This window comes from Leucopleurus acutus, assembly GCF_964270905.1.
Source record: "Leucopleurus acutus genome assembly, chromosome: 16".
NCBI lineage: Eukaryota > Metazoa > Chordata > Mammalia > Artiodactyla > Delphinidae > Leucopleurus > Leucopleurus acutus.
The window spans coordinates 17,223,317-17,240,569 of record NC_139158.1 but is presented as its reverse complement, the minus strand read 5'-3'; the positions used below and the strand labels follow the sequence as shown (position 1 = coordinate 17,240,569).

The following is a 17,253-nucleotide window of genomic DNA, read 5'->3' as shown; positions in this document are numbered from 1 at the left end:
CCCAAGAATCCCATAGCGCCCTTGATTCTGGGGCTTCCCCCCTTTGGGCCACCACAGGCCCCAGGATTTCCTTTGAATTTGAGCAGACACTTCCCAGGTTTTCTGCCTTCCCAGGCTGGAGGTTCCCAAGTCCAGGGACCTAACTCTTCTCCCTGCTTTTTCTCTTTATTCCATTTAGCCGCCTGCCCCGCTGCCTCCTGAGCTGCTTTCCTGCCTGGAGCCACTTTACCCTGACTTGTGCCATTTGCAAACCTTCTTCACAATTTTTTTTTTTTGCCAAATTCACAGACCACTCATACTATTTTTTAGCTGTTATTTAAACCAGTCACCTTTCTTCTTTCCTTCTTTCCTTTTCTCTCCACCCCCTCACCCCTTCCTTCCTCACTCCTTTCTTTTCTTCCGTAATTCTAGGATTGTTCCACACAATAATATACATGAAATCAAGGTTTGATACACTGGTTGCTTATTTTTTTCCCATACACATTAAGATAGATAATTGCTTTCTTTTTTTAAATGTTTTTTATTTTTGGCAGCGTTGGGTCTTCATTGCGGCGCGCCGGCTTTCTCTAGTTGCGGCGAGCGGGAGCTACTCTTCGTTGCAGTTCACGGGCTTCTCACTGTGGTGGCTTCTCTTGTTACAAAGCACGGGCTCTAGGCACACAGCCTTCAGTAGTTGTGGCACATGTGCTCAGTAGTTGTGGCTTGCGGGCTCTAGAGCGCAGGCTCAGTACTTGTGGCGCACGGGCTTAGTTGTTTCGCGGCATGTGGGATCTTCCTGGACCAGGGATCAAACCCATGTGCCCTGCTTTGGCAGGTGGATTCTTATCCACTGAGCCATCAGGGAAGTCCCAGTCATCACCTGTTTCACCAGTGGTCCAGGCACCCCACTTTGGGAAACACTGACTATAAATCATGGCCCGTGGGCCCTTCACTGTCTGGCTCCTCTCGCCAGCCCAGACCCTAGCCACTCACCTGCCACACGCATGTCAGCTCTCAAGCCTTCACACACACTGTTCCCTGTGTCTGAATGCCCCCCTGTTCTGTGCCCTGGAGACACCCTGGTCATCTGTAAGTGTTCTCTTCAGTGTCGGCTGCATACCTGCCAGTCCCGTCCTCCAGGCTGCATGCTCCTCTGTGACCCTGGTACTGGATCCCTTCTTCTGTGCCAGCCCTGCTCTCTTATCCATTCAACCATCCTTTTCCTTGGCGAGAATGTGCCTCGAGGGCAGCAAACATGTCCTACTATACTTTTCCTGCTCTTGCATATCCTTGGTTACATCATTATTTTATGTATCTTGCTGCCAATTAAACCCAGTACCCCATTGTTTATAAGACTTGTCCCTATTCAGAAATGTTAAAACTTGAAAACCTGTGTGTGTCCTAGAAGAATTCACTTATTTACCAAAATGTGGTACTTGGCACATAACGGCTCTCAGCAAACTTGTTTTGTTGTCTGCAGCAAATCCGAAACTAGCATGGTGCCTGGCACAGAGCAGGGATTCCATCAATATTTGTTGAATGAATAAGTGAATGCACAAATAAACAGATGCTGGAGCAGAATTTCCCAACTCTGCCTGCACTCAGTGTTTGACATATAAACTATTGTGTTTTTACAGGTAATAAAAAGGAAAGGAATTTGTCTGCTAAGCGGAAGGACAACGCTGAGGTCTTCATTCCCAGCAAACCCGAGCCAAACCTGAGCCCCCAGCCCCTGACCGTGTTCCCAGACCAGGAGAGGGCAAGCTCAAGTAAGAGTTCTGTGTGCACCCCCGAGCAGTTGGGACTGGGCTTTGGGTCAGTGGGGTGCCGTGATGGACCTCCTCCCCGAGGCCTGAGCTGACCTTTAGCAAATGTATTATTGGTCAACGTCTCCAGAGAGACAGAACCAATAGGATGTGTGTGTATACGTATGCATATATATATATACATACATATATATATATATATATATATATATAGAGAGAGAGAGAGAGAGAGAGAGAGGTGGAGAAATTTATTTTTTTAATTGAAGTATAGTTGATTTACAATGTTGTGTTAATTTCTGCTGCACAGCAAAATGACTCAGTTATACACATATATACATTCTTTTATATATTCTTTTCCATTATGGTTTACCCCAGGATATTGAATATAGTTCCCTGTGCTATACAGTAGGACCTTGTTGTCCATCCATTCTGTATGTAATGGTGTTCATCTGCTAACCCCATACTCCCAGTCCTGCCCTCCCCCGGAGAGCAATTTGTTGTAAGGAACTGGCTCATGCAATAAAGGAGGCTGCCAAGTCCAATCTATACGATGGGTCAGCAGGCTGGAGACCCAGGAAAAGTCAGTGTTCTGGTTCGAAGGCCATCAGGCAGGAAGGGCCAGTGTTGCAGATGAAATCTGGAGGCAGTCTGCTGGAGGAGTCTCTCTAGTTCGTGGGAGGATCAGCGTTTTTGTTTTATTCAGGCCTTCCACCGATTGGATGAGGCCCACCCACACTATGGAGGGCAGTCTGTTTTCTTCTGTCAATTAAAATGTTAATCTCACCCCCAAACACCCTCTCAGAAACATCCAGAATAATGTTTGACCAAATAGCTGGGCTCCCCATGGCCTAGTCAAGTGGACACCTAAAATTAACTGTCACAGTTACTTTCTGGGTCTAAAACCAAGATGTGGTTATAATTGAAAATTTGTTTTATTTTTGTTTTTACTTTTAAATGAATTTGCTTACTTTATATGGGTAACAATACATGCAGATGATACTACATTCTAAAGGTACAAAGAAGTTTATGGTGAAAGGTCCGTGTGCCGCCCTTCTAATGAAATGAGGGGGTCCATTGATTGAGTACTTACCATGAGCCAGCCACCATTGTAAGCTTTTATTTATCACAATTTACTATGTGTTTACTTATCATTTACTTATATACATTATATAGTTTACTTTTATATATATATATATATATATATATATAAATTCTATATGAAATTTACTCACCTATATGCAGTAAGTCACCTACATACGAACCTTCAAGTTGCAAACTTTCAAAGATGTGAACATGCATTCCATCAACGTCAGGCTTCAGTGAAATTGCAGCTTGCCCTCCATCTCTTATTGCTGACAATCCTTCAGCTCTACCATCTCCCACCTCCTCTCCCTCCTCCAGTCAGTAACTGTTCTTGCCTGTTCACTCGATGCCAGCCCCTGTGTGCCAGCTGTTGTACTGCACTACTGTACTTTTCAAGGTACTGTACTGTAAGATTTAAAATGTTTGGTTGTTGTTTTTGTTTGTTTGTTTGTTTTTTTGGCCACACCGTGCATGGCATGTGGGATCTTAATTCCCCAACCAGCGATCGAACCCACAACCCCTGCATTGGGAGCACAGAGTCTTAACCACTGGACTGCCAGGGAAGTCCCCTAAAAATGTTTTCTTTATTTTTTGTGTTTGTTTTTTATGTATTATTTGTGTGAAAAGTATTATAAACCTATTACGGTACAGCACTATATAGCTGACTGTGTTAGTTGGGTATCTAGGCAAACTCTGTTGGACTTATGAATAAATTGGACTTACGAACCCACTCTCGGAACAGAACTCATTCGTATGTAGGGGACTTACTGTATAAGTAAATTATATATGGAATTTATATGTGTAGGTAAATTATAATCCTTATCACCAGGCTTTGAGGTGGGTTCTCCGACTGTGTCCATTTCTCAGATGAGGAACTGAGGCACAGAGCAGGTGATTCACACAGCTGGAAATCAGCAGATGTAGGCCTCAAACCCTGGTGGAGTGACTCCACTGCTGTGTCCTTAACCAGCAGACTGCACACACTGGAGGCTGCAGATGAAACATCTCAGTCTGAGGCTGTGGATCCAAACTAGTGGCTGGAGTGACTCTGTGAGGGCAACTTGCTTCTGATTTCTGTGATCCAAAGAAGCTCAGAGAGCTCAAGGCATCCTGGTGTCCTAAGAATTTGCAACTGTGGGGTGCCTAGGGCACAATCCAGCCCCAGGCAGCCAGCCTTGTTAGACAAGTGACCTCTGTGGCCAAGACATTCCATCCACGTTTACTGAGGAGCCGGAGGGACTGTCTCCTGCAGGGACGGGCCAAGGGACTTGGTGGCAGGAAGCAACCCCTACTCAAACAGTCACGGTTCCCAGATCTGGACCAGTGCACTCCGTGCATGAGGCCTGAGGCTTGAAGCTCTTTTCCCAGCAGCTCAGGGCAGATGGAAGGAGGCGGAGGAAGTGATAACAATCCTTCCACTGACTGAGCGTTTGTTCCCTGCTATGTAAATATTGTCTTGTTTGGATTCCCGGAACCAGACTCTGAGATAAGGTTTCCAGAACAAGTAATCTAGTTGGGAGGTGGTCCCTGGAAGGGGACAGGAAAGGGGAGGAGCCCAAACTGGCTTCATCACCAAGCAAGTTCCCTGGGCAAGTGGAGCTCCACCTGGCTGGGGAGCTCAGGGGACGGTGCTGAGCAGAAGCCTGCTCCCACCCTGGGGTGGATGAGGGACCCTCCCTTCGGTCCTGGGTTGTGGGCTGCGCCTGGTGGTGTTGACCCTCCAGTGCCCTGGCTCAGAAGGCTCCGGGTGCCGGTGGAGCCCTGAGGCAGAGCTGCAGGTGGAGGTCTGGCTAACGTGGCACTCAAGCATTCCCTGATTAACCCTTATCAAGCCGCAAACTAATGGGGGGAAAAGACCGTACTAATACAAGGCAAAGCATTTTTAGATAGCAAGTGATAAAAAGAGTGGATTGAAGGAAAAGCATCTACATCAACCCATGTAAATGAACTTTCAAAGGTGGTGTGATCTTTGGGCACAGCCAGACCCCAGTAATTAAAGTATGTCAGCAGTCTGCCTCTCCCCACCTCTTGCCACAGCCTCTCCTTTATGCCCTACATTCTCAGAAAGGCTCTTAGGGTGCTGAGACAGCCCACCAGCAGCTCTGGGCTGACAGCCCACCAGCCCAGAAACCCTAGCAGAAAATAGGCCTGGCAGACTCTGCAGCCTGACCACCTGGTACAAATCCTTCCCGTCCACCTACCAGCTCTGTGACCTTGGGCAGGTTACTTAACCTCTCTGGGCCTCACTCTCCCATCTGCCAAACAGGGATAAGAGTAAGACTCTCCTCTGAGGGTCAGTATAAGGATTAAAGGACTGGATGGATAGATTGCTTAGAGGAGCACCTGGCTCAGAGCAAGTGCTTGCTCAGGGTCAACTGGTGGAGAGTGTGGAGGGCAAGCCCTGAGCCATTGTTTCTTCTACACCTGGACTGGCTCCACTGACCACTGCTCGAGTTGACAGGACTCCAGTCTGTACTGCTGGTGTTCACTCTATGTGAAAAATTTAAAAATGGCTTTTTAGAAAATTCCTCCAAGACGAGTTGTTAAGGGCTTCCCTGGTGGTGCAGTGGTTGAGAGTCTGCCTGCCGATGCAGGGGACGCGGGTTTGTGCCCCGGTCCGGGAAGATCCCACATGCCGCCGAGCGGCTGGGCCCATGAGCCATGGCCCCTGAGCCTGCGTGTCCAGAGCCTGTGCTCCGCAATGGGAGAGGCCACAACAGTGAGAGGCCCGCGTACCGCAAAAAAAAAAAAAAAAAAAAAAAAAAAAGACAAGTTGTTAAAAGAAATGAAACCAAGGGTAGAGTGCCACTGTGCAGGAAACTTCCAGAGCCCCTGGTAGAGTGGGAGCAGCACAGTGGCAGTCAAGCACCCTTACCAGCCGTCCTACTGGGCTCACTGGGATCTCCCTCCTTCATGTGCTGGCCATGATCACTAAATATTTACGTTTCTGGGTAATAAAATGAAGACCCAGCACTTACAAAGCACTGAACCAGCTGCCAGGCTGTGTTTTGTACCACACGTGTTAATCTTGCATTTAATCACCCAAACAACCCCGTGCAGTAGGTACTGCTATTATCAACACTATTATACAGAGGAAACCAAGGCACAGAGAGGTTGAGGAATCTGTCCAAGGTCACACAGCCAGTAAGTGTAAAGCCAGTGTTTAAAACCTGGCTGCAGAGTATCTGTTCTAAATCACTCCACTGCATGGCCCCTCGTGTGTCAACTAAACTGCTATTTGCTTGCGACATACCCACATCAGTCTAGTTCTAAGCAATGACGTGCCTAAAATCCACGGGTTGGAGTCACTTGTTCTGTTTTTTCTAATGTTCATTAATATAAATATATAGTTAACATTTTTAAAGTTAAACCATGTATCAGCTAAAATCATTTCAAATACTGTATTCATTTCCCAGGGCTGCTGTAACAACGTACCACAGTCTGATTGGCTTAAACAATAGAAAGTTATTGTGTCACATTTCTGGAGTCTGGGAAGTCCAAGATCAAGGTGTCAGCAGGGCCATGTTCCTTCTGAAGGCACTAGGGGTGAATCTGCACCAGGCTTCTCTCCTAGCTTCTGGTATTTCCTTGCCTTGTGGCAACATAACTCCAACCTTCACCTGGTGCTTTCCTGTATACACTGGGTCCAAGTTTCCCCTTTTTATAAGGGTACCAGTCATATTGGATTGAGACCCACCCTAATGACCTCATCTTAACTCGATCATCAGCAAAGACCCTATTTCCAAATAAGGTCACATTCACAGGTACTAGGAGGTTAAGACTTCAACAAGTCAACTGTAACACACACCTTCATGTACAGTTTTTTGAGAAGTCGAGCTTCATTAATTACTTATAATCTGCCTTTCTCCAAGAAGTTCTGACATGTTCTAACAAATTTTGTAGTGCAAGAAGACTTTAACAAATATGTAAGGAAATGAAGGTAAAGGGAAAACAAGAGTAGGAACAATAAGTTGACGCCGAGGGGTGAACAGATGAATGCCTCAGGGGGTCACACTCATGACTTTGAGTTTCCTGACCACCATGGCAAGGAAGCAATGCATTCACATAAGCAGCACATGTCACTGGGTCCATCTGGTAAAAATCAGATTACCAGCTGTCCCTGGCACTTGGTTCTCAGTTTGTCCCATTGACTCCCTCAAAGAGGACACTGTTTGAGGTGGCGGAGTCCTCATTTTGAACAGGTTTGGAGGTCAGCCTTTATCTGTTAAGTATACATGGCTCCTACATAGGCCAAATTTGAAAAAAAGGAAAGTTGAAAACCATGGCATTGTTACCACCCTCATACTGAAATGGGATGACATTGGAGCCACATGTCCCACGGGGATGAGGTTCTAAAGGTCAAAAAAAAGTGCAGGTGGTTAAAGCTACCCTTGAAAATCCCTCAGACTGATGATCAAGTGCAGCGTATGTGGCTCCTTCTAGAAAACCCCATACAGCCACGTCACCTCTCCTGAAGCCCAAGAGAGTCATTGCTCCTCCAGGGTGGGGACAATCACAGCTTCTTGCTCAAGCCCCAGATGAAGCAGTTGGCCTTGTTTAGGGTCTGGTTGTAGGGAAAATGTGACTCTAAGCACTGGCATTATGCTGAGGTCACTGAGATATTCCTTCCTCCAGAGGCACAGGACCCTGAGACTTGCTGAAAGGACAGAAGACTCAAACCAGCTGTCACTTGTCCAGGCAAAATCTGGACTGCTTAGATGCTTTACTTTCTGTTTGTGGGGGGGACGTCTTTCTGGGGGGCATACAAAATCAGCCTTTTTATATCTTCCTGGTGACCTGAACCTTTTATCACCATGTGTTGTCTCTTTTTCACTCTAATAATGCTTTTGTCTTAAAGTTGACCAGCTTTCTTTTGGTTAGTGTTTATGTAGCATATCCTTTTTCATCCTTTCATTTCAAACATTCTGCATCCTTACATTGGGGTTTGTCTCTTGTAAACCCCATGTAATTGGTTTTTATTTTTATCCTCTAACAATCGATGTGTTTTAATGGGCACATTTAGTCCATTTACGTTTAATGTAATTGCAGATATATTTAAGTTTAAATCTGCCATTTTATTGTTTGCTTTTTATTTGTTCTGCCTGTTTTATGTTCCTTTTTCTCTCCTTTCTTGCCCTATTCTGAACTGATTACTTTACATTATCCCTCTTTTTTCTTCTCTATTAGCTTGTTAGTTATACATTCTTTTACTATTCTTTAGTCATTACCAGAGATCGCAGCATGTATTCTTGACTTATTAGAGTCTACTTTAAATTAGCAAGTTTACTGCTTCTCATTCAGTGGAGACCTTACAACTGTGTAACTCCATTTACTCCCATCCAAAATTAAATGCTATTATTGTCATGCATTTTAATTCTCTCTAGATATTAAACCTCACCAGACATCATTATTATTATTAAAATGGTCAATAGTAATTTAGATTTGCCTACATTGTTAACCTTTCTGTGCCCTTCACGCCTGGCTCTTTCTAGGTCACCCTGACTCTCGGACTGTAGCCCTGAGTCTGTCACCAGCTCTCTTCAGTTTCTCAGCCTTGCAACAGCTCTTAGCATCAGCAGCACCTTGAGGGGAAACACTTCCCAGGTGCTGGGGTCACCTCTCTAGGTTTCTGTTCTCCTGCCTGTAACCCTTCACAGCCCTGCTCACTCTCCATGCCTTCAAACAGATTTCTTTTTGTAAACAGATTTTTATACTACTATCTGGTCCAGGTTTTCTAGTTGTGCTCCAGGGACAGGTTGGTCTGGATTAGATAGCCTGCCATTACCATAAGTGTAACCTATTGCCTGCTCTCTTAAAAGAGTTATTTCTCTCCTTGCTCCTTTATCTTTGGCCAAGGTCATCAAATTGAATTTATGTCAATTAAATGTACATATGGTGCAACTCCACGAGAGCTTAATTCCTCTCTATCACTATAACTGTCCCTTGTTCTAATGAAAGGGCCTCATGCCCTGGGTTACTTTGGTCTCTATCAATAAGCCTTCCAGGAAACTTCCAGAGACCTGTTGTCTTGTTGAAGGTGAAAGAAGATCAGTCTTTACTGCAGAAAGTTTACTGTCCAAGTCGTCAGAGTGCTCTAGGGAAGTTATATATCGGAACCACTTTACCCGGACAAGCTGCCAACCACAGAAATAAAGTAACAGCCCTCAACGTGAGTGAATTAGAAGACCCTAACAGCCCTGCAGTTAGCGCAGTTAGCATTTCTGTCAAGAAAACCTGCAGCAGGAAGACCATTCTGCCAAAGTCCAGAGTCTCATAACATATGTCAGTGTTCATTATTAACAGCAAGTGTCAGAAATGCAAACTGGCTGAAGCAACAAAGGAAAATGTATCACTCAGAGACCTGAAAAGTCCAGGACTATAGATCTGCCCTCAGGTATGGTGGGATCCAGGTACTCAGATGATGCTATCACCAGGAACTGTTTCTTCATCACTTAGCTCTACTTTTTGAGTCCAGTGGGTCTCAAACTTGAACATGCATCAGAATTATTGGCCAAGCAAATTAAAACCAGATTGTTGGACCTTGCCCAATTTTTAATTCAGTGCATCTAGGGTGGAGCCTAAGTATTTTAATTCCTAACAAGATCCTAGGTGATACTGATATTACTGCTCCAGGGACCACACTTTGAGAACCACATCCGTAGTCTCAGGCGTGGTCCGGAGATGGTCCCTGGTGGCTCCAGGCTCGCATTTACTGATTTAGCAACCCCCGGGGAAAGGGACTGCTCCTCTCCAAATAGTTCCAGCAGAGTCCAAGAACCGGCTCTACCCTGAACCGATCTCCAGTCTCTGTAGTCAGGGAGAGGCACCTGTTCTCTCAAGGGCCCAGGAAGGGCCAGGAGTGGGGGCAGATCCAGATCCGTCCAAAGCACGTAGACTGAGAAGATGGAGAAGAGGTGGTTCCCTGAAGGGAAACATGGATGCCGTGAAGGTCACTGCTGCTGGGAGGATGAAAGCAACTGCTGCTCATTTCTTACAAAAATTAACCACACAGGACACTTTGCTACAAATTCTTCAGGGGCCGGGTGCAGAGCAAAGGACTGTAATAAGCGAGGAAAGAGTAAAGTCATTTAGTCAGGGATGGGAAGATGGGGGCTGACTGCCTTCCTTGAAAAATCATTAAAAATCACGTGCATTCCTGGGCTCACGAAGAGACAGCAGCAGAAGAATGAGTATTAAGGGCTACAGACAGCATCTGCCTGTGGAGAGGCCCCCAAATAAGCCTCAGAGATGAGAAGAGCACAGGTCTGGACAAGCCAGGTGTATCAGCTATCTCTTGCCGCCTAACAATCCCCTCCACACTGCAGTGGCTGCAAGCAACAATGCTTTTATTATTGCTGCAGGGGGGCTGGCCGGTTCCATAGTGGGTGCCTGGCTGGCTGGTCTCGCACGGCCACCCTCACAGCGTCTGGCAGTCCCGCTGGCCCAAGGACCTCAGCTGGGACACCTCGTCTCTGCTCCACGTGGTCTCATTACCCAGCGCCTTGTGGTCTCCAGGCAGCCCGAGAGGACACACCCCAGCATGTAAGTCCTTTCTTAAGTTAGGCTCCGCTTGGTCGTGACTGCTAAGGACCTGTTGGCCAAAGGAAGTCACCAGGCCATGCCCAGCTAGAGAAACAGATTCCACCCACCTTTTGATGGGAGATGCTGCAGCGTCACAGGGCGATATGGCACATTGCAGGTGGGATGCAGGTGGGAGGCATTTGTGGCCATTTGTCGCGGTCTCCTACGCTGTGGGAAGCGTGTAGCCTGCTGAGGCTGAGCCAACTTAAAATGCACAGAGGCTCTGGAATACTCAGACGTAAGCTATTGTCCCAGCGGGCAGCCCCCTTCCCCCTCCTGGGTGGATTTTAGAGGGAGTATGTGCAGCTCAGGACAAAACAGGGCTAAGCCAGCTGTTTCCCTGGACCTTTCACGGCACAAACCGTGCACAGTTTCCGGGCTTACAGGCACGTGACCATCACTGATGCCACGCCTGCAGCAGGAGCTGCCCCCCAGCTCACGATTGCCACGTCAGATCATAGGACTTTTCAAGAGATGCCAGGAATCCCGATTTTCAGGTGGATTTCCTATTCTTTTTTTTTTTTTTTTAACTTAGCATCTGTTTCCAGTTTTTAAAAAAAGTCACACAACGCAATCTGCGGGCTGGCTTCAGCCTTTGGGCTGCCGGCCTACGAGCTCTACGTTAGACCCTTGTGATTCTCAGATGTAATGTTTGCCTTTTCAGTGGATTCCCAGGTGATGTCAAAGGTCCCTTGCATGTGGGAAGGGGTCATTTTGCTGAGACTCTGACTTTGAGCTTTTCGAGTCATAGCTGGCGAGTGGGAAGAAGCCACCTGGCTGGTGAGCTGACCGGACAGCCCCCATGTCCTCACGTCTTCTTTGTGACATGTGCTGCATTCATGGTAAATCTCCTGAATTGATACACTCTTTTGTTTCCCTGCAAGAGAGATGAAAGCCAAGTTCTAGTGAAGCAAAGAGAAAGTGAAGTTAACAGTAGAGGAGTGGTTTTCAACCAGAAAAGAGCAGCTTGGGATAAATTAAAATGTGCCATTTGGCTTTTGCTGGTGGCAACGATTTATTGTGTGAATAAATCCACCGTTCTCCAGATCTGTGATGAGAATAAATCCACCCTCACGTGGTGCTCAGGCCAGTGCGGAAACGGCTCACCCAAGCGAGCAAGGAGAACTTCCAATGGAATCAAAAGGCAGTGACCTCGTGTGCAATGAGGAAACGCACAGTCTACACAGCCGGGCAGCGGGGATGTGATTCAGGAGGACACGGGCACTGTGGACACGCGTTTCTGGGAAGCCGTGGGTGGGGAGAGCTCTGGTGGTGGAGCTGTGGCCTTGACCTTCACTCAGAGAAAGCCTGATTTAATTTTTAAAAGCATCTTCTGACTCAAAGGGCACAGGCAGGACCCAACGATCGTGTTGTTGCAGGAGCATTCCCTCCCAGATGAAAGGCGCTCAGGGCAGAAGGGTTTGTGCAGACAAAGCTGAACCCCGCTGCAAGAAAATGCCTTCCTGATTATCCTTTTCCAAGAAGAGGTGATCGTAGGGTTGTGGCGGCCAAGAACAGATAGTTATGTTGGGCGCGATGCTCCACCATAGCCCCAGACCACTGAGGCACAAGCGGACGGGGCTCTTGCCCACACAGTGGCAATAAACTGGCAAGGGTTACCACGCAGGGGCTCTCCTTCGACTGACTTTATAAGTGCTCTAGGCAGGAAATGCAGCAGGAGCTTACGAACCTCAGGTTCTGCTTATCCTGATGTTGCCCGAGCCTCGCACTGACGCTGGGGTTCGCACCCCCAGTGTCAGAGTGCTGGCGCGTTTGTTTAGCTGTACACAAGATCCTTGGCCCTTATTTATAGGATCTTCTGTAGGATCTGAAGGGGCCTTAAATTTCTCAGCTCTGCTTTACTGCAGATGGAGGAGGAAATGATATGTATTAATGATATTCACAAATACCGAGATTGACAAGGTTCGGAATTGAAATCATTTTCCATCCATTCATTTGACAAGGATCCTAATGCCGGAGCCAGGGCGTAGCAGCAAACAGGGTGGGCGGGGCCTCCTGGAGTAGCAGGAGGCCTCTGGGGCTTACGTGGCCTCAGGGTCCCAGGAGACCTGTCCACCCCCGCTGCCCCCCAGGCTTCCCTTTGCTCCCCGAGGCCAGCCCCCCTGCCATTCCTCCCTGTGCCAAGCTCCACCCACCACAGGGCCTTGACACCTGCTGCTCCCTTGGCCTGGAACAGCCTCCCCACATGGGTATTCACAAGGCTCGCCGCCTTCAGGTCTCTGCTCAGATGTCACCCTCCCTGACCGAGTGCCTGAAATAGTGTCCTTCCCCCTCCTGTCATCTCTAGCTTTTTTCCCACTTGATGTTTTCCCCAGCACTCATCACCTGCTGCTGGCGTGTCCTGTGTGCCTGACCCGTGTCTGTTTGTGCCCCGCGACTGTGAGGTCTGTGAGGACAGGGACATGCCTTTCCCACCCACGTCTGTACCCCGGCACCCAGAGCAGCATCTTAGCCCACAGTGTAGTGACAGTTGAGAGCCTGTGTCATTAATGCCTGTGCCTTGCAGGGAACCCAGTTCTGCTTCAGCTCCCCCTGGGATGAGGGTGTGTTGGTGCTTCAGGATTCCTCAATTCCAGCTCCAGACGGACTCAAGGCCACTTCTTTTCTTTCACTCTCTTTTCCTGTCCTCCCAGCTGCGTCAGGGACCTGCGTGAGGAAGATCCCAGTGGCCTCACCGCACCCCTTGGACCCACAGTGTTTCCATAGCAATGAGAATCCCCACCTCCATCAGCTCCTCCCAGCTCTCACCTTCTCATCCCTCGAGTTGCAGAGCAGGTCCAGTAGCTGATAAGAAAGGAAAACAGAGTTAAAGCAGCCTTGACTGGGGAGAACAGAATCCCCAGGTCACATTGCCAGCAGTGCCTTACTCTATGTCCCCAGGAGCAGTACTGGAGCCACAGCAAGAGTCCATCAAAGTCAGAGAACGACCCACTGCCGTTATCACCCAGGCCAGCCAGCCATCCGAAGGCATGCAGGGCTTCCTTTGGGTGCCCTTGACTTTCCTGGAGGAGCAGCTGGGACTTGCCGTGGCCTGTATTAGACCAGCCCTTGGGTTCTGTTGGCTTTCACGTTTCCTAAAAACTGCAATACTTTATGAACAAATAAATTCAGGGGGATTTCACATAAACATCAGATTCTAACTTTTCTTGGAGAAAAACCTGGCAACACTAGAAGCACAGCTCTGTCTGGCAGGCATTGGCTGGAGCTGGGCAGTGGCTCAGCTGCCTCCCATCTCCCCTACACCCACCCCGAGTTCAGTCTCACTCACTCAGAGTGCCTGCCCGGTCCCTGGGCATTCACATCCAAAGCCCCTCTCCTGGATGCCTGGAAGAAATTGGTGTCCCCTCATTTTAGCTTAGCTTTTCCATCAACCCAGTACCTGGCTATACTCCCTCTCCTGCCAAAGCCATTCTTGGTGTTGCTACTTGAAGCCTCATTCAGATGCAAATTATAACATAGCAGGAGGATAAAGGGCTCCAACTAAATCTCTAATAATCAGCGGGTGCCTGTTTACTGAGATCATGAGGATGGAAGGTTGCTGGGTTTTTTTTGTTTGCTTGTTTTCAATTTTTATTTATTTATTGGCTGCGTTGGGTCTTCATTGCTGCACACAGGCTTTCTCTAGTTGTGGCGAGCGGGGGCTGCTCTTCGTTGTGGTGTGCGGGCTTCTCATTGCGGTGGCTTCTCATGTTGCGGAACATGGGCTCTAGGCGCGTGGGCTCAGTAGTTGTGGCACATGGGCTCAGTAGTTGTGGCTCATGGGCAGTAGAGCGCAGGCTCGGTAGTTGTGGTGCACGGGCTTAGTTGCTCCGTGGCATGTGGGATCTTCCCAGACCAGGGCTCGAACCCGTGTCCCCGGCATTGGCAGGCAGACTCTCAACCACTGTGCTACCAGGTAAGCCCAGGTTGCTGGTTTTTAACAAGCCTTTGTACCAGGCTATCTATATCTATATCTATATCTCCCCAGAGAAGTCATAGCTGTCAATTCCCAGTTAGTTAGTTATAGGCCAGCATTAATGTCAGTCTTTGATACTATTGTTAAATGATGCAACCAAGTTGCCTAGGTTGAATTCACATCTCCAGCCCAGACCACCCTCTCAAACTCCACACTCGTGTGTGTGTACAGGCCAACTCGACAGCTCCACCCTGATGCCAAAATCACATCTCTGGGCTCCAAGCTGCCCCTGCTCTTCGCTTGCAAACCTGCTCCTCTGACAGCCCTCCGCAGCTCAACTGAAAGCAACCCCATCATCCGTTTCCTCAGGCCAGAACCTTGGCATCATTCTTGACTCTCTTTCTGCACCAGCCACATCTACTCTGTCAGGAAATCCTGTTGGCTCTGTCGGCAACATACACGCAGAAACTGACCACACTCTGTGTCCCCCCTCCACTGGGCAGCTGCAGGAGCCCTAACTGGCCTCTCTGCTTTCCCCCTTACCTCCCTTCATTCTGTTCTCCACTCAGCATCTAAGTCAAATCAGGTCCCCTGCTTTCAAGCCTTCAGTGGCTCCCCATTTCTCTCAGAGTAATGGCCTTACAGTGTCCTCTAAGGCCCTGCCTTGGCCCTCCCCACCCCGTCTCAGGCCTCTCACTTCACACTGGTTCCTGGACCACACTTCCCCAACGCTCCGTGAGGCCAACCCTGCCACCCTGCTCACCCCATCTCTGGTACCCTGCTCTGCTTTTCTTGTTTTTCCATATCATTTTCTGACATGGAACACCCTAGAGTATTTCTTGTTTCTCTGCCTATTGCCTCTCTCTACAAGGGCAAGGGTCTTGATCTCTATGGTCACTGCAATGTCCCCAGTGCTAGGAACAGAGCCTGGCAGAGTGGCACTCAATATTTGCCGAGGGGTTGAAATTCAGTAGGTTAAAGCCTCTTTAAACATCCCAATGGAAACATTTTGAGCAGTTCTATTTTTAAATGGAGATTTTTTTTTTTTAAACAGAGAAAGAATCCAAACATAAGTAATTGAGAGGATGTTATCATAACCCCCCATGTTCATTACCCAACCTTGGCAATGGTCAATTGATGGCCAATTTCATCTGCACCCACACCCACACCCCAGGTGATTATGAAGCACATTCAGGTCACCATATTTATCTATAGATATTTTAGAATGCCTTTCTTTTTACAGATGCGTAGTATTCCATTGGGTAAACGTACCATAATGTATTTTTTTCCAACCAGTCTTGTTGGGTACTTTTTCATACATTGCAAATATTTTTGCATATTATAAAATCAGTGTTCCACTCATTAGAACTTCCAGAACCGACTACAGCTTTGCAATACTTTTTTTCTTCAGTTGAGGAGTAATTTCTTTGTAACTCTTACTACCCATCCTTATGAAACATGGCAATGTTTGAAATATGAAACAAAGCAAAAATATTCCCAAATACCCATCCTTCTTCACAATGTCAGGTATTAGTCCTTACAGGCACTTTGTTAGAGGGCTAACTTTTTAACTTTTTATTTCAATTTTAGATGTAAAGGCAAGTTGCAAGGATAGTACAAATGACACTCCCATTCCCCCAGGTTCACCAGTTGTTAACATTTTGCCGCAGTTGCTTTATATTTGCTCTGCGTGTGTGTATTTTTAAATCATTTGAGATTAAATTGTAGACAGCATCCCACTTTACCCTGAACACTGCAGTATGTATCTCCTAAGAACGAGGGCATTCATTTTACGTTGCCACAGTGCACTTACGTATGAAATTCAGGATAGTTAGCATTAATACAATACTGTTATCCAAGTCACAGACTCTGCTCGGATTTCTCCACTTGCTACAATAATGTTCTTTACAGGGATATTCGCCGACCCAGGATCCAGCCTCGGGATCGCCATTGCATTCAGCTGCCATGTCTGCCCCGTCTGCTTTCATCTAGAGCAGCTCTCCAGGCTGTCTTTGTCTTTTTTGACCTTGACATTTTTGGAGAGTATGGGCCAGTTGTTTTTATAGAACGTTCCTCAATTTGAGTCTAATCAATTTGGGAGCTGCCCTCCAAGAATGCAATCTAAAGGCTCACCCCCTGTTTTCTGCCCCCAGGACCTGGAAGCCACCGAGAGAGACCCCTATCAGCAACACGAAAACTCGTGTGCAAGGCTGAGGACCGAGAGGAGGACGCCTCAGCCGTGCTCAGAGCCATCCAGGTGGAGAACGAAGCCCTGCAGAGGGCGATCCTCAGCAGAAAGGCTGAGCCCCCCGCCAGCCCACCACAGGTGCGTTCCCAGGCAGAGGGAAAGGATGGAGAAGGACTTGGGCTACTCAGGGACCAGGCAGTGTCTGAGTGGTGCTTGCCAAGAGCACATGGTGAGGAGAGAGAGCGGTGGAGGCATCCCTGACCTTAGACCAATCAGCGCATCCACTGTCTGATGCACAGCTGCTTACTGACCTGTCGAAGTCCCCATTTCCTCCACCTCCTTTCCATCTTTTGTTTCCTAGGCCTAAGTTGGACGCTAATATGCCTCCAATTCTTGCTGATTTCCTTACAAACCCTGAATACCTTCAACTAGAGTTGAGCATTGGTGTGTCAGAGACAGGATGGCGCAAACAACCAGCTCTGGCTTCTCTGGAAAGACCCCCTTCCCCAGAGCATGAGCCCTTCCAGCCTCCGCAGTCCTCACCACTCCTTAACGCCCTGCTCCTGGCCTGCTTCACCTTCTCAGGAAACCCCTCTGGCCCCACAGGTGTTTGAGTTGGTGCCCACAGCCTTCGGCTTTGGGCAGCAAACAGGAGGATGGACGGCGGGCTGGGGTGGGGGTCTCTGGGGGCTGGAGGCCTTGGGCAGCCCTCAATGTCTGCATCCTCTCCCAGAAGCGCA

General features: G+C 48.0%; 1 protein-coding gene across 1 annotated transcript in view; it reads left to right on the top strand.

The window, feature by feature from the left end:
* The window catches only part of KATNIP (katanin interacting protein), a 198,349-nt gene that overhangs the window by 101,573 nt on the left and 79,523 nt on the right, over nt 1–17,253 (top strand). The window contains exons 8-9 of the mRNA XM_082856530.1: nt 1,617–1,748; nt 16,479–16,651. Coding sequence (XP_082712656.1) covers nt 1,617–1,748; nt 16,479–16,651 — 305 coding nt within the window. The remainder of the gene's footprint in view (nt 1–1,616; nt 1,749–16,478; nt 16,652–17,253) is intronic.